Genomic DNA, 16567 nt, shown 5'->3' on the forward strand with positions numbered 1-16567 from the left:
GAAGAAAAAGTCTCAATGATGGGGCAATAGAAATTGTGTGTAGATTGAATAAAATTGTCTAATAACATTAGGTAAATAATATACTGTAAATGTGAATTGTGGGAAATTACATTTTTTAAGTTGAATTCGTATGTATTAGCAACTATACAGATTGTCATTCAAAAATAGTTTATATATTGTAATATACATCTGTATTATTAGGATTAATTCGTGTCTTTTATTAACTTTTGAAGTTTTTATTCAGCTTTGGTGAATTTGGCGTAGACTTCAGTGTATTTTTTGTCTTCATGTGTGCTTAGCTTCCAAAGTATGATTGCCTCTCAATAGTGGAATTGTAAGCTTTAAATATTTTCTTCCTTTTTCTTACTGCTGCACAAAATATTCCATACAAAGAGTTATTTTTTAAGTCATTGATAAAGATTACCAATGGTTTTTATTATTCATTCATTATAGAAAAATTGCTTAACTTAAAAGGCCTGCTCATCCAGCATTTTTTCTAGCACACAGTGCCTTGAAGATGGATTCCTTAAAATTTTTTTTTCTCCATTTATATCCTTGATGGAGTATTTCATGCAATGTTTTAAAATGAAATTATAGGGGATTATAGATGCTGAGACATTTCTTTATATTTAGTGTTTAGCATGAAGTTAAAAAAAAACCTGCCTCTTTGCTGTTATTTTAAATAATATTATTTATACACGTCTGCTTCTCTGCATTTTATCTTATTCTTATTTCTGCCTACTTTCTTATTTTGAAGTACCCTTGATCCTCAACAAGTTACACTGTTGATCATATAAATCTAGTAAATTTTCTCATTTGCCCCAGTATTTATTTTATTAAAGAAAATAGGTAAATAATGCAATCTAACTATGCTACCTTAATGTTACTCAATAGAGAAAATTTTTATGTATGATTAGAACATTTAGAAGCGTTCTTTCAGAAATGGTACATATCTTTCTTGAACAGAAAGAACTCTGCATATTCTCAACATGTCTGCAATACTACTTGGAAATTTTATTTTATTTTTTTCTGAAAAACTGTTCCTGCTTGGAGGTTGCATGGTTCAAAAAATATTAAAACTTTAAGTACAGTTTTCTGTCGAGAACTGTATTTTTATATACAATTTTATGTGGTGAATCATATTTTCTCGTAATTTTGAAAGTGTAAGAACTCATTTCTTTCTTAACTGCTGTTCTTTAAAAATCAGTTGTAAAAACAATAAAACATCATTGGTATCAAGGAAACTTTTTGAGATATGAGTAATTTTTCCCTTGGAAATTACAGATTGATATGTTAGCTTTCATGTTTTCATTATGGAAAGTTTGAGTTTCTATTTGTGTTTTTCGCATGAGATGAACTGAAAGATTCAAGCATATTTATGGCATTTGAACATTTTTTACGTGTTACTGAGAACAGCTTTGGACCTATAATGTTCCAGAGATGAAATTTCTATTGATTTGTTTAAAAGCTTTTTCCTGTTTTCTGTACAAATTAGCATGTGTAGGGCTTTTTAGTATAATCATGATAATGTTCATTTTTAGTGATTTTTTTTCTAACATTTTGTAAGGTGAATATAGAAGCTGATCAATCTAGGCATTTCAGATAGTATTTATTTGTGTAGTTTCCTATTCTCAGTTTAAAACTACTTCCAGAATTTTTTATTTGTCACTTAAGGGTGTTCTTAATTATCTTTCCTTATTTGGGGGACACTTTTATGACTGGGAACCAGCGGGGCACCATTTCAATAATAATTTTATATTATCACTACATAATTTTTATATGTCTTTGATGATTTGCACTGTTACAAAGCATTATCATTGTATTAAAAATTTATATTAATGGAAATGTTCATGGTTTTGTTTTTTCAGAATCTGACATTATATAATAATTTCCATGCTTAGTTTTTATTAATGTCTGTATAGGTTTTATTTTCTGTGGTTTCCAAAGAAGTCCCGTTACAGTAAAACTTTCTATTTCTTGTAATTAAATTACTACTTGAACCAGTTAACTATTTCCTTGGTCAGATTGTTCTGATATTAATTGATACAAAAAATAATTTTCATGCATTTTCTTTGGTGGTTCTCCCAATTTAAAAGACAAAAATTACATTCACATTTTAGTGTATTTAAGATAAGAAAAATCAGTTTACATGTTTGTTTTTTATCTTCCTTTAAAAAAGTAAGCAGTATTTTTTCTCGAGTGTGTTTGAGTCAAAAACATTTCTTTCAAAATACAAAATTTAGCATAAGTCTTTCAATTAATCTTGAGTTTTGAAGGGCTGATAACCTGTATTTGTCTTTTATGATTCAAAAAAAATGTACTAAGACTTCTTATACTATAAATGTCTATAAACTTAAACATATTAAAAACTTATGTAAACATTATAAATACATAATCTGTGATGATGTTAGACCACATTGGTAGGTAAAACAAGTGTAATCAAAGATTGAAGCTGTCCCATTTGAAAAATTGCCAGTGTTAACATAATCTTTCAGTATTTGTTTTCTTTGAGTTAGTAAAAAGCTAAAGCGTTCTCTGCACTGTTCACATGTGTGATTTCCGACAGTGTGGATTGTAAGTTACATTGGCTCTGTTTGAGAGCTTTTGATCTAATGGACATATTTATTCATACAATGATTATATCTTTTTAATGAAATGCCATTGTAAAGGGCATAATTCTGTGCAAAGTAGAATCACTAAAATTGTATATATTTATCTAATAATTTTACATTGAAGTTACTTATTCAGGGAATTATAGTTTATGATTTTTAAAAGAGATTTCCCAGCAGTTATATGCATTTGGTTTTGCTTTCAAAACTAAGTATTATTTGTGAGTGTGTTCTGCCTTCCTAGATCATTAGTTCTTTTACTACATTTTCGTTTTGTTACAGTTTTTCATTATTTCAGCTTTTATTTCTTTTTTAACATTTGTGTTTATTGGTTATTCCAAACTATTATGAACATCAACTTTTGGTCTATTACTGTTTTTGCTTCAAAACACAGAAGACTGGGACCTACCTTCGAGATATGATCAGCTGTATTTTGTGGTATATTTTGACACAACTATGCAAATACATCTAGCAATTTTGTATTTCATTTGTTTAGTTTTTCATACATTACGAACTCTTTGCCTTTTATTTTTCAAATTTATAAAATTACATAATGTCATAGGAATTTTGAAAAGAATTAGAATAACTTTCCAAAGCCTTCTTTATGTAAAACAATCATTGTTTTTAAAATGTATTTTCTTCTGTATTTCTGTATCATACCAGTTTTTATATAGTAACAAAGTAGAGATTGCAGTGTATGATTATTGTACCCTACACAGTTTTTACTATTTTTGTTATATCAAGTGCATTTCTGTGGTGCTGTATAGTTTATCATTTTAAGTTTGATGGTTTTAAGCCCCTTCCTTTGGAGATGTTTCATTATTTCATTAAGTATTTCCATACTTATTCATATTTTGGTTTCTTCTAAGGTTTCACTTTTTGCTGTTGAAATATTGTTCCATTTGAAACAATAGGGTAAGAATTTCTGTACAACATCAAAGCTTACTTTAGTAACAGATGAGTCTTACTTTGCATATAAAAGCATTAAAATAATTCTTTCTTTACGAATGTATTATATAAATGCAGTGCCATGGGTTAATTTTGCAAAGAACCAAATTATAAATGCTTGATCAATATTTCATTTGAGAAAAATGTCATAGTAAGTCAAATATGATGTTTGTAAAAACCCTGACCACCACAGTGCTAAGGGGGACGTTGTGGCAAATACTTTAAACTGCAGGTATTGGTGACGGATTTTTGTTACATTGTGGACTGGGAGTTTCTTGAGCTAGTGGTACCATCTTGTATGTTTTTGTATTTTACTTACCATCTGAGTATACAGGGATATGAACCTATGTTTAATTAAAGTGAAAATTTATTTTCTACCAGAAGAACAGCTCATGTTTTTTAATCCCTAAAATAAGAAATTCTCCCCCTGTTTATTAATTTTTCCCAGTAAATTATAAAAAGAGGGCTCATCATTTTTTGTATTCCTCATTTTGTAATGCTACACGGTAGCATTTCAGACTTTGTTCTTGACTTTGCTGCATCATTTGACACCTAAACCAAATCCATTACTTTAATTGTACCAAACAGTTCACTGACACACATGGGTGTGTTTACCTACCTCATAGGGTTGCTGTGAGAACTGGGTAAATTAACCCAGATAAAGCGCTTTGAGAAGTGCCTGGCATATGGTAAATTCTCCATAATACCAACTACTGCCACCACTTATAATATTGTTTGGTGCTGATATTATTAGTAAGAGAATAAGTGACATAAACTCAGGCCAAAGTCACCTTTTCCTTCATGAATTACAATCTGATATTGCAATACAATGTAAGTGTCAACATAACGTGGTAAAAGGATTATGTAGCGTTTTGGAGATCCTTGGTTAATTATTTAGAGAAACAAAGTTTCAGCCATACTTCACAGGCTTGATCTCCTAATTATATTTGAGTAATACCAGATGGGATAAAAAATTTAAGTGTAAAGCCTTGCAACCCATTTCTTAAAGCTTAAGAAAATATAGCTGAATATTTATCGGACCTAAGAATAGGAATGTCATTAAAACAGTGGAAACAATCAAAAGGTAAGAAAGGTACAGATTCAAGCCCACAACCATTTTACATTTCTTTATGATTAATTAAAAAGAATATTGAAAATCTTAGATGAAAGAACTTACAAACTCATTTAAAATATGTGTGTGTTATTTATAAAGGCCCTAATGAATACACGAGCAAATATAATATCCACTGGTTTATAGAAGAAATACAAGGAATAAACTCAAAAATGTTCAGTTTACTTCCAGTTAAAATAACTCTGGTGTACATTATTTTACTTGTCAAGTCAATAAAGACTTTAAAAGGAGTGATTAGCACTTCTTTTGCAGAATAATGGGGAGTTGGGAATATTGCTGGGAGAAATGGACACTGTTAGCCAGTGTGAGGAACATTTAGACAACATCCGGCTAATTCCAGCAATTCACCGTTATGAAATCACAGTGACATATGCAGCTACGTACAGGGAGAGCTGTTGGAGTGTTTCAACTAATAAGCCGTTTTAAATGTTCGTATTTTCACTTTATGCAAATCTTAAATTGTTAAGTCATAAGTTACGTCTGCTGGAAAACATGACACACAATGTCTCCATGTGATCGGGGTCTGACCCGCAGCAGCAGTCTCGTTCCGAAGTCACTTTCCTAGTGCAATAAGGTAAACATGCTGTCCCTTTGAAAAGCACAAATCTGTCCCCGCTGCGGGTGAGCTCCAGGTTGGGGTGGGTGACTCTGTCCATAGAAATGTTGAGCCCGTTACAAATTGTAGAAATATGAAATATTAGGGAAAATACATTTTGTCTAAAACTGTTCCCTTGCTGTAATTCTTGGTAAGTTTTCTTTTCCCTTTTTTTAATGCCAGTTCTTGCTAAGACTGTTGTACAGAAAATGATCTGAAATTAACTAGACAAGCATGTTTATCCACATTTACCTGAAAGGGCTCCCTGTTTACTTTCGATGGAGGGTTCCCTTCTAGTAAGAGGACCAAGAACGCAAGGCAAGAACTGTTTAACCTCATTTCCTGACACAAAACTATGTCTCCCTTACGTGTAGACCTAGCTGGTGGGTACCAACACATCATTCAATGTTGTACTGAAGTTTGAACATTACAGGCGCTGAACTGCTAAGAGGGCCGTGTCAAGGGACCCCTCTCCTTTGACTACTTAGGCGGACAGATTCTAGCAAAAGAGCCTTTTATTTTTTGTCTGAAAAATAATCGCGTAACAGAGTGGATTTTGTATCTTTTGTTATTTTGCTCTGGCCACGTTTCTGGATGTTCTGGGCTGGAGCCTTTTCCTTCTTGTTTTCTTACTCTGTGTGTGTATGTATGAGTGTGTACATGCAGAGGCTGCATGGCTGTCTGTATAAGACACAGGTGTGTAAAAATGCAACTTCTGTGTGTATATAGAAGTAAGTAAAAATCAAAATAAGGAAGATGAGAGGGAATGAAGCTATTTAAACTGAAATATGGTAGCAAAAGTGACGTGTTTTCCTGAAAAGAGAATCTAAAAGAGAAGAATGATTAGTACCTACTGAACTCTTCTGTTGTATTTCTCTAAAATGCCTTTCTAAAGAGCATAGTGTAGGTAGCTTAAATGATTTATCAATTGATTAATTGATCGTGAGGCTCGGGACTGAACCCACGGCCTTATGCATGCTAACCAGGGCTTATAACCCCAACTCCAGCCAACAGATTTAAACCTTGCTGAAATAATGCTTTACCTCTTATGATAGTATTCAATTTAAAACTCATTGATGAGACTTTGCGTGTAGCTTTCCCTTTGCTGCTGGCCTCTATGTTACAGGAATACCAGGAAGGCCTTAAAGTTCTTTCAAGTAGCTAGAGACATAATGGAGATGCTTGCATGAATGACTTCATCCTTAACTACCTGGTAGGCAGATGCTGTGATCCGCTTTTTAGAGAAGATGAGGCTTAGAGGAAACCCCTAGGATGTGCAGCTGGTTTAGCACACTGCTGACCCGCTCCTGCCTTCCTGCCCTTTGCTCCCTGGCCCAGGGTTCTTCCGCTTCTCAATTTTGTATAGTGAGAATGTTGGTCCAGGCTTTGTCACCTGTGTATCTTCCCATGATTGATGTCACTGCCAAAAACCTGAGTGTGAGAGTGACGGTGACCAGCGACCTGTGCCTGGCAGGAGCAGGCCTAGTGATGCTAGAGTCCTGGCTCCTAGGGTCATGAATGGCCGTTTTTCCTTTCCTCTGCTCCTTTGAAAATAAGCTCCACTGAAAATGTGAAGTGAATCCTGCAGCTTTGTTGTCAGTTGCATAAAAAAAGTGGAACAGAAATGATAGTGGTTGTTACTGTCCTTTTTAATGATTTCAATTCAGTAAACTTTCATCAAGCACGGATTCCCTTTCTTTCCCACCTCCCCTCCTTCTTCCTCTCTTTCTGTTGGGGAGACAGAGTCTCTGAGTTTCCTAGACTGATCTGCAACTTGGAATCCTATTGCTTCAGCCTCCTGAGGAGCTGGGATTACACATATGAGCTGCTGCCCCACGCTGGCCCCCATTGTTTGACATTCCTACAACCTCACTTTAAAAATCTGACTACCTTCCCCGTTTTCTCCACATTCCTGCTTATGATGAAAGTAAAACCTTCAGCAAATCATAAAAACTCAATTAAGTAAGTCCTCTCAAATTCAAGTTCCAGCTGTAATTAGCTGATTAGAAAGTTTTCCACCATATTTGCTTTGGATGAGGCATTTATATTCTAGTTATATCCATTTCTAGTGCCAATACTTTGTAGTGACTAAAGGAAAATCCTAGTAATTGTGAAGGCATTTATTGTTCTACCTGCTTATCCTGTAATTGCCTCCCAGGAGATGCGAGCCGTGGGAACCCCAGATCAGAGCACGGTGAAACGCTGGCATTCAAGCTTTCTGGTTGAAATAGCTACTGTGTAGTTTTTGTGCCAAGGCACAAGTGCTGTTATTCCAGATCTCAGTCTGGGTGACAGAGTCAAGGATGGAGGAGGGGGTGGACAGGGTCATGGGGTTCTGCTCACCGGAAGACACCCTTGTTTGGGAAGTGCTGTGCTAATGCATGCAGGGGGCGAGTGAGTTGTAAGCATGGGGGCCCTTTCCTGTGTACTGTGCCATGTACACAGCAATGGCAAGGAAACTTTTTCTGGATTCTCACAAATCTTTCCCAAAGTTCCAGGAGGAACAGAGTAACGGGCAGCTCTTCCCCTGGCCCTTACACCGCAGGCTGCATTCTCTCTGCGGTGGGAGTTCAGACTTCGCCTGTCCTGGTCCTTGTCATCTCCAGTGAACATCTCACCCTTTGCTTCCCTCAAATCCCATCTCTTGGGAGGCGCTCCTGGGCTTCCTGACTGATTGTGTTTTCCTCTCTTTCCCTCTTCAACCAAGCTTCCTCCTCTCAAACCCTTCAAGTAATCAATGACCTCCTGCAATTAAACTGGCTTTTGGGGGGTCACAAAAATACCCAGTAAGGTGAACTTTTCACTCCCTTCTTCATAGCTTAACTGATTCTTATTAAACTCTGAATCCATCGGGTGAATCAAAAGCCCATGTGTACTAATTATTTTTAACCTTTTAGTTTCTCAAACAGTATGCTAATTATTATTCGCTTCTTTTTCCTATAATTCAACAGACCAGTTATTTTAAATTTGCATTTTGTTAAAAATCTCTATATTTAGAGAAATTTTTATCAATTCAGTTTGATCAATATTCATTACAAAGAGAATATATTTGTATACATTTAAAAGTATTCTTCTGTTTTTTTTTGTACTGTATTCCTGATATAAAAGACAGGCTACATTTTAATCAACCTATAGTTTCCTCTTCTCTGAGTCTGGATTTGGGGGAGTCAGGGCTGGTTAGAACCCGGAAGGCACACCTTACTGAAATGCTGAACTGTAGTGGGGAAAATCACCACCTATTTAGAAAGGAAATAAACCAGAACAGTTGGGCAGCGTGAGGAACAGTTTGACGAACAAAAGGAACCTCAGCCTGAACTTTTAAGCCCACATGTGAAATGGTAGCTGTCAGCTGATGTAGGTGTGTTACGTAGCAGTGGAGTTTATTTAGTTAGAAAATATTGTAGTAAAACATCATAGGACCCATTGGTAAAGGTACAGAGTTAAGCCCATGCCTGAAGCTCATTTTTGAAGTCATGAAAGTATAGTTTCCTCGGAGGGGCTGTCATTTCCTTCACCCAGGAGTCTGGGACAGTTGGGTGACCATACTAGACCCCGCCCAGGCACCTTCAAATCCTAACTTGGTTTTCTTTTTTACTTAACAGTAGATGCTGTCTGTGCTACAGGTATGTGGTTAGGTTATGCTTAAAATATAAATTTTTTTGTGATTTAGAATGGGAAATTTTGTCATTTATATTTTAAATGTTTTTTATGGTATTTTAAACTTTTTTTTTAACCAAATGTGTTCACTAGTCATTCTGAGAAAAATTATTTTTCTGACTTCTTGCTTATTTGGCTTTGTCTTACAGTTATTCTACTCAGTGATTTCTGAAAAGAGCTCTTTATGATTTATAACCAAATAAAATTAATATTATAATTGGATAAAAGTTGGATAATTATCTAAATTATTCTTTTTTGCAATTGCATAGTATGTTTTCTGTTATTAAATGTACTTGTGACAGTACTACAGTGGATAAAAACTAACCCAACTTTGAGGTTTTTTTTTCCTGGTTTTCATGGCCCTGAGGAATTGAACCAGAACATTGCTATTGCTAAGCACTATGCTAAATCTCCTGCACCACACCGAGAGACTTTTGTTTTTGTGGAGTTTTCTATTTTAGTCATTACTGAACGTATGTATATTTTTTATTTGCAGCTGGTTTTAGAAGAAGTTTCCGTCTTAGCAGAAAAGATAAAAAAACAAATAAATCTATGTATGAATGCAAGAAGAGTGATCAATATGATACAGCGGACGTTCCCACTTACGAAGAGGTGACACCGTATCGGCGACAAATGAATGAGAAATACAGGCTGGTGGTCTTGGTTGGTAAGTGTGCTTTTGTATAGCATTCTGAGGAAATACGTGAGATAGGAAGACTTTAACTCTGACGTGCATAATAATCGAAACCGCAAATCCTCTCACCTCCGACACTGTCTGCATAGTGTCTAAACTGAAATCTTTAGTAAATGTCTGTGAAAATGGTCTTGGTACCTCGGGGGGCCCTCAGTTGGAGAGGGTTGGCAAACATCACTGCCATTCATGAACCCTAGCAGGGCAACTAAGGCATGTGAGTTTTTTTTTTTTTTTTTAATACAATGCAAGTTTTTTCAGTTCATTTTGAGGCAGTTGTATAGTATAAGGTTCCAATGCATTTGGACTTTTGGCAAAATAGTTACTGTAGACTTCAAGGATATTTACTTCAAACTGTAGAGTCAGTTAACAAAAATTGCTTTAAAGTAGTTAATAAATGCATGTGGATATTTCCCCAAACACTGGTTTCTCCTGCAGTAACATTCTAGCACTTGCTTGTCCTGCCTTTGTAGATGTGGGAGGACACAACCTCATGGTACTCTGCCTCACCCTCACTGTGGTCCCCTAGACATGTGCTGAGAGGTTTGTCAGCTCCCAGGATCCCGGCCAGTGATTTTGGAAAAGCTTTGGAAGGGAAGGAGCACAGTGTCTCTTGTTAATTGTGCCTTTGAGAACTCAAGATGACAGTTATGGGGATGAAAATAAATGGAAAAAACTAAGGATTTACCCCAACTTAGTGAGGAGAAACCCTTTGGAACTCTGTGAGTTCAAACAGTGGTGAGTGGCTGGGGGGAGGCAATGTGTTTTTCACATCTCATGCCACTGGAAGTGATTATGAGCCTCATCAGAACCAAAATTGTTTGCATAATTTAGAAATAACCTATTTGTACACTTCAGAGGAAAATCGAAGACTCCCTTTCAGCTGTGTTCATATCTCATCCATGTGTACTGAACCTCTCCACATCATACCTAGAAGAATATTTCTCTAGATTTGTTTAATTGTCTGGTTTGATTTTTTGAGATGGGGTATTGTTATGTAATTCAGGGTGGCCTCAACCCTTGGCAATCCTCCTGCCTCGGCCTCCTGAGTGCTGTGATTACAGGCATTCACTACCACTCCCGATGATGCTCATGTTCATGAAGGGCTCACAGTGCTTTCAGTTCTAGTTTCTAGGTCCAGAGGAGCCCTACTAATTGACAATATGAGCATTTCACAGTTCACATAGAGCCCAGGGTTGTGTATAACTCCTGTACTCCCTCATGGGGCGACGGGAGATCTCCCAGCTATCTCCCAGCCTGGTGTCCCTACTGTGACTTCCCCCTCATAGTGCTGAATCCACAATGTCTCTTCCTTCTCATTGCCTCTTCTCCAAGGCATGTCCCCGGGACCTATCCCTCTGACCAACCCACCTCTTAATAGCACATTCAGCTCTGCACTCACCACAGAATTCATCCACTGATGCGATTGGTACCCCTGTGATCAAACTACCTTCCAAAAGCCCCACCTTTGAACTCATGAGCCTCTTAGCAGAAAAGATGAATTTTATGTATAAACCCTTCCACTCTGCTTCCAAAAGGCTCTTGTCCATTTCATTATGAAAAATGCATTCCATCCAAGTTGCTAAAACATCAGCAATTCCAGGATTTCTCAAAAGTCCAAGATCAAAGTCTTTTCAGACTCAAGGAAAACTCTCAACCCTTAAACCTCTATAAAACTCAAATAGCAAGCTACCTACTCACAAGATATAAGGGCACAAAGTAAGTCTTTCTATTCTCAAAGGGAATAATAGGAAAGGAAAGCCATAGGACCAGAATAAGGCTGAAAGCCAGAGGGCAAATATTAAATCCTGTAGCTCCATGTCTGGCTTCTGGGGTACATGCTCCAAAGACCTTGGGCAGCTCTGCCTGTATTATTTTGACATTTGCACTTCACGTGGTCTCTCTCTTGGGCCAGCTCTATTCACGATCTGCAGCTTTCTTTGGTGGGAAAGGTTCCATGTTTCATGTTTCTGGCATATTTAGCTTCCTGAAGTTTTCGTTGCAGCTTTGACTTCACTCCCATAGCTTCACACATTGCTCTTTTAGGGACTTCTGCCAGGGACTGTGAACCTGGCACATCCTGCTTACCCTCACAGACCTTGCTTTGAAGTCTGGGTAGAAACCTTTATGACCCTACAGCTCTTTCATCTCATATGCCTTCAGAATCAGCATCACATGAATGATGCCAAGGTCTACCTCCAGTTCTAGAAGTAGCTGGCTCCCTTGGACCATCGTAGCAGTAACCTCTGAATGCTTAGATGGCTGGGTATTGTGTAACAAATCCCACAAAACCAATTCCCCAGGTGGCCCTTCTCGAGCACGAATTGTAGGGATTTTCTTCTCCAGTGAAGAACCCTTTCATCTAAACTATCTCAGACCTTACTGATTTCTGAGATGCTTTCAAAGTTTCTTCTTGTCCTAATGCAAAGTACTTGGCTACTTTGTAATAGTAATAATCACTTCAACATACACTTTCTTTGGCCCTGACTTTACATGTGCTGCATTTCTGGCCAAACTAAGTTTTTCAAATAGTTACCTACTTGTTATTGCGAATTCTCACTGTAAATCTCAATAAAAGCAGCTAGCAATACTCATGCCACAGCCTGAATATTGAATACCTTGAAATTTCCTCTGCCATATCAGTTAGTTCCTCATCTTTAAGCTCATCTTCCTCAGCCTCAGGACATGGACAAAAAATGGATAAGTTGTTTGCCAGAATGTGATCCAAAAGGCCTCTAGTCCAATTTTAGTAGAGTCCCTGTTGCCATCTGAAACCTCCTAAGTGTAGTCTTTATGGTCGCCACTCCCACCAGTATTCTGATCGTTTGAGCTTATTGAAGAATTGCTTTTCTTGCTGTTTGTAACCTTGTAAGGCTTCTGCAACCCTGTGCTGAAAACTTCCAAACTCTTGCCACAGAACAGTTTCAAAGAATTCTGAATCACATGTGCAGGTATAGTCACACCAGTGATTCTATTTCTTTGCTCTCAATTTTCTGTTTTAATCCCCTTCCCATTGCTGTGACTAAAATACCTTGATGCGCACAACTTAAAGGAGAAGAGCTTTATTTTGGCTCATGATTTCAGCAGTTCAGTCCATGGTTAACTGGCTCCAAGGTAGAAACATCAGAAGGTTGTGGGGGAGGAAGGCTGCCCACCTCATGGAAGCTGGGAAGCAGAGGGAGCAGGGAAGAGCCAAACAGAAAGGATGTCTCCTCCAAGGAGTGTCCCTAGTGACCTACTTCATCTACGTAGGCCCCACTTCCTGATAGCACATTTAGCTATTACTCATCACTGGGTTACTCTTGGATGAGGCTAGCACCCATTTATCTAAGCACCTGCTAAAAGCCCCACCTCTGAACATGTGTGTTTTACGGGAGCATTTTTTATTACAAACCATGACAATCTGAGAATTCCTGAAGTATTGTAGGCTGGCTTTCCTCATCTGGGATCATTCCCTTACTAGGAAAGTTGAGGCCAGTCTGCTTTTACAAGGTCACTCTTCAGTGTCTGCCAGGCCACTTGGGTCTGTCAGATAAGTTGGGCTCACAGAGACATGAGGTAGATTGCATCTTAGTTCACTTCTCAGTCCTTTCTGGTGGTACTGTGGGTTCATTACACTTGTGCGTGGCTTGTGGAGACTGAGTTCTATCAAGTAGCCATACCCTGGGCTACTGCTCCACTGTACAACTTAGACATGGGGCCTTTTCAAACTCTGGATGAAACTCAGGATGAGAGAGGAAAATACAGTGGAAAAGTTCATCCCATTGGAAGTCACTTGTCACATTTGAATCTGTTCTACACTCTGGCTGTTGATGTTTGCTTTGCAGAAACCACAGGTTGTTGCTTTTTGTATGCTGCCCAGAGTTTGTCTGTATAAGTGGGAGTGTGGGGTCTGGTGAATGCTCCCCACTAAAAGGCTGCTCAGATCCCCAAAGCAGTAATGTCCTCTGCACACACAGCTTGGGTTGGCATCATGTCTGCATATTAGTCAGCCTCCTCAGAATCTGGGTAGTAAAATCCCAGCTTCCAAATCTCCCAGTGAGAGTTTCAAAGGATCACTGGGACAGGAGACTGAAGGAATCATCCCAGCTGCATTTTGAGTAAAATAATAAACATTCCATTGTCAGCCAGATAGCACAGAATGACCTGAAGAATTTGGGGTTTTTGCTGTGCATAAATGCTAGCAGTCTGGTTCCACTATCAGTAAGCAGAAGCTCATTGGTCAAACCTTGAGCAAATAGATTAACTTAGGACCTGTGTCATCAACCCTATTTCAGTGACTGCTCCTTCTGTCTCTGCCTGCAGTTCCCAGTTTTCTGAGCCCTGATTCTCAGAGGAGATTCCTCCTGTACTCTTTAACAGGAGCACTATCCTCGGAGTGCTCTAAGAGAAGCAAGAGCACAGGCAGTACTGGGAGTGGAGACCATATCCTCTTTCCCACTTGTGTTTCTTCATTCTTTGGTGTTTCTGGGCCTTGTAGTTAATTGAATTGCTTCAGCAGCAATCAAAATCGCCTTTGTGCTGCTTCTTCTTATTCAGCAGATTTCTCCACTGCTATCATCCAGTCAGAATGCTTCACAGCCCTGCATCCTTGCTTTCCAACAGCCCCACCAGAATTTCCGAGTTCTAGTTTGTTTCCCAAGAAGGCCCTTCCTGCTCTGTGACATGTTCTAACAGTAGCTAAAGCTATGCATACAATAGTGCCTGCACTCCCCACCATGACTACAGTAAATACTTTTCACAATCATTTCACAGATGGAAAAAGCGAAAGCACAGGAAGAAGTGAATTGTCTGAGATGTCACAGCTGCTGTGCAGTGGAGCTGATTCAGATGCATGTAGTAGGAGACCAGAACCCTCTTTCCTTCCTCACTGTAGAGCACACTTTCAATCTGTGATAATCAAGGCTGTGCAAGCTAGATTAAATATCGTGCGTTTCCTTTTCCTCTTTGATTTAGGACCTAATGAATGCTTCATTTTGTGGAAGTTTAGGTCTGAGCCCAGCAAAGCACCGCTGCCCACCTCCTCAGTGCTGCACGGTCCGGGGTCATTGTCCCTCTCATTCCCCCACAGGCTTTCTGTTCCCTCCTACACATTCACTCCGCACACTCTCCGTGCTTCACTCCTTGTTCTGCACATCACTGCTGTTTCACCATCCCTCCCTTCAAAACTCACCAACAACTCCTGGACTGTTCTAGGCTTGTTTTCCTGCTCTTTCCCTCAGATCTACTCCCATTTTCCACATCCCACCTGGGCTGCTTCTCCCAGACAGCGAAGGAAAAGCTTCTGTGCTTGATCTCAGTCATCAGAGTGGAAGAACCAGGCTTTTGGTAGCCGTAGGCAGAGGCGGCCTTAGAAAATGTACAGGAAGAGGAACCTCTGCCCTACTGTCTGATCCCCAGCCCCTCCTCCAGGGCTTCTCAGATGTCACGTGTGCCCTAGTCACCTGGACCTTGGTTCATGTGCACCAGCTGAGCCAAGGGCCTGACAGGGCTGGAGGCTGTGTTCTGCTCAGCTCTGGAGATTTCGGTGCTGCTGATTCCTATCCTGAGGGCAGTCACAGCCAACCTTCTAGAGCTTTCAGTGATAACAAATAGCCTGCTGAGGCACACATGCCTTGGGTCCTCCACCTCTACTCCAGGGGAGTGCATCCTGCTTTCCCTAATGCTGCCAGACAGGAGCTGCAGGATGCTGGTGCGGGGCTCCCAGGGCCAAGCCCTGCTGCCCTCTGAATGGGCTCAGCTGCCTGGATTGGAGACTGAACTGACTGCAGGTTATTTGGGCTTTCTCCTTTCCTTGGTACCAAACTCTGTGTTTTAATGATGGTTAAACTCTGTGGGTTTTATTCTAATCTGCTGTCCAGGATTTGTTCAGTGACAGTTCAGGTTTGCTTTGTCTGTACTGATCAATGGACATGTTGCTATTTTTTAGCTTTATTCTGAAAATCTTATAGGAAAAGTAACCAACTGAAATTCTTTAGACCCTATCCTTCTGTTTCCTCATTTTGGAACAGTTGCTGATACAATGCAGTATTTTAAAGCTGATTACAATTGCATTATAACAGAACAGACAGTGGAGAATATTAGTCTTATTCTTGTCTGTCAGGTTGTCTGTTATGCCTAGGGAATGGTGTATCTTGTGTCTCCCTAGAAAGGGTAGAGAAAGGAGATGATGTAAACATGTTAGGTCAGTACAGACTCATTAGCAATGTGTCTATTTAAGGAAGGATTCATGAACCTGTCAGAAATCAAAGACACCTAGCCAAGTAGGCTTCCAAACCTCAGTGCCTGGTGCCACTGACTGAACATGAGAGTGTGTCCTTCCGCCCCTATCTGCCCAGGGACCTTCGTAGGAAATGACATACCAGGGTGACAGCTCAGGACAGCCCAGAGTGGTTTATATATCTGTTCTCCCAAGTATTTCCTATGATTCTCTTCCTTCAGTGTAGCCACTGCTCAGTAAACCTTTCTGACATAGGATAAATCAGTTTAGAGTTTTATTGTTTGGGAAAATCCCTGTCTCTGTGTACCATGAGGCAGGGTCCTGTTGAAGGTGAGAAACAAGACTCTGGGTTAGGAGGCAGTACCCCAATTCTGCGTACCCCTCAGTGGTCCTATGACAGCTGCACCACTTGCATTCACCCTGGGCCTCAGTTTCCCCATCTGAAAGGTAGAGATAGTAGAGTGTCCCTTTCTAGGTTTGTTTTTGGGTTAAACAGAATAATCCTTGTGAAGCCTGAAGCCAATTTCTAGCAACTAAAAAGGTTTTAGGAAAAAGTCATTCTCATATATTATCTTAAAATACCAGTGAGATAAAAATGGCATGTTCAGTATGAGAAGGTTCTTGCTGACTTTGAACTTCAGTGTTCAAAACACTCATGAATTACATAATTTAGCGATTTATCATCTGGTAGAGGTAATCAAGCATGGGACACATA

At 38.9% G+C, this 16567-nt stretch overlaps 1 protein-coding gene across 4 annotated transcripts in view; it reads left to right on the top strand.

Moving 5' to 3' along the window:
* Positions 1-16567, top strand: part of Mpp7 (MAGUK p55 scaffold protein 7) — a 211763-nt gene that overhangs the window by 169009 nt on the left and 26187 nt on the right. For all 4 annotated transcript variants that reach the window (XM_063253710.1, XM_013151266.3, XM_063253711.1 and 1 more), the window contains one exon: positions 9438-9608. In XM_063253710.1, the coding sequence (XP_063109780.1) occupies positions 9438-9608 (171 nt within the window). The remainder of the gene's footprint in view (positions 1-9437; positions 9609-16567) is intronic.

This window comes from Cavia porcellus, unplaced genomic scaffold, assembly GCF_034190915.1.
Source record: "Cavia porcellus strain 051 isolate PalLab524CR breed Dunkin Hartley unplaced genomic scaffold, mCavPor4.1 scaffold_7, whole genome shotgun sequence".
Lineage (NCBI taxonomy): Eukaryota > Metazoa > Chordata > Mammalia > Rodentia > Caviidae > Cavia > Cavia porcellus.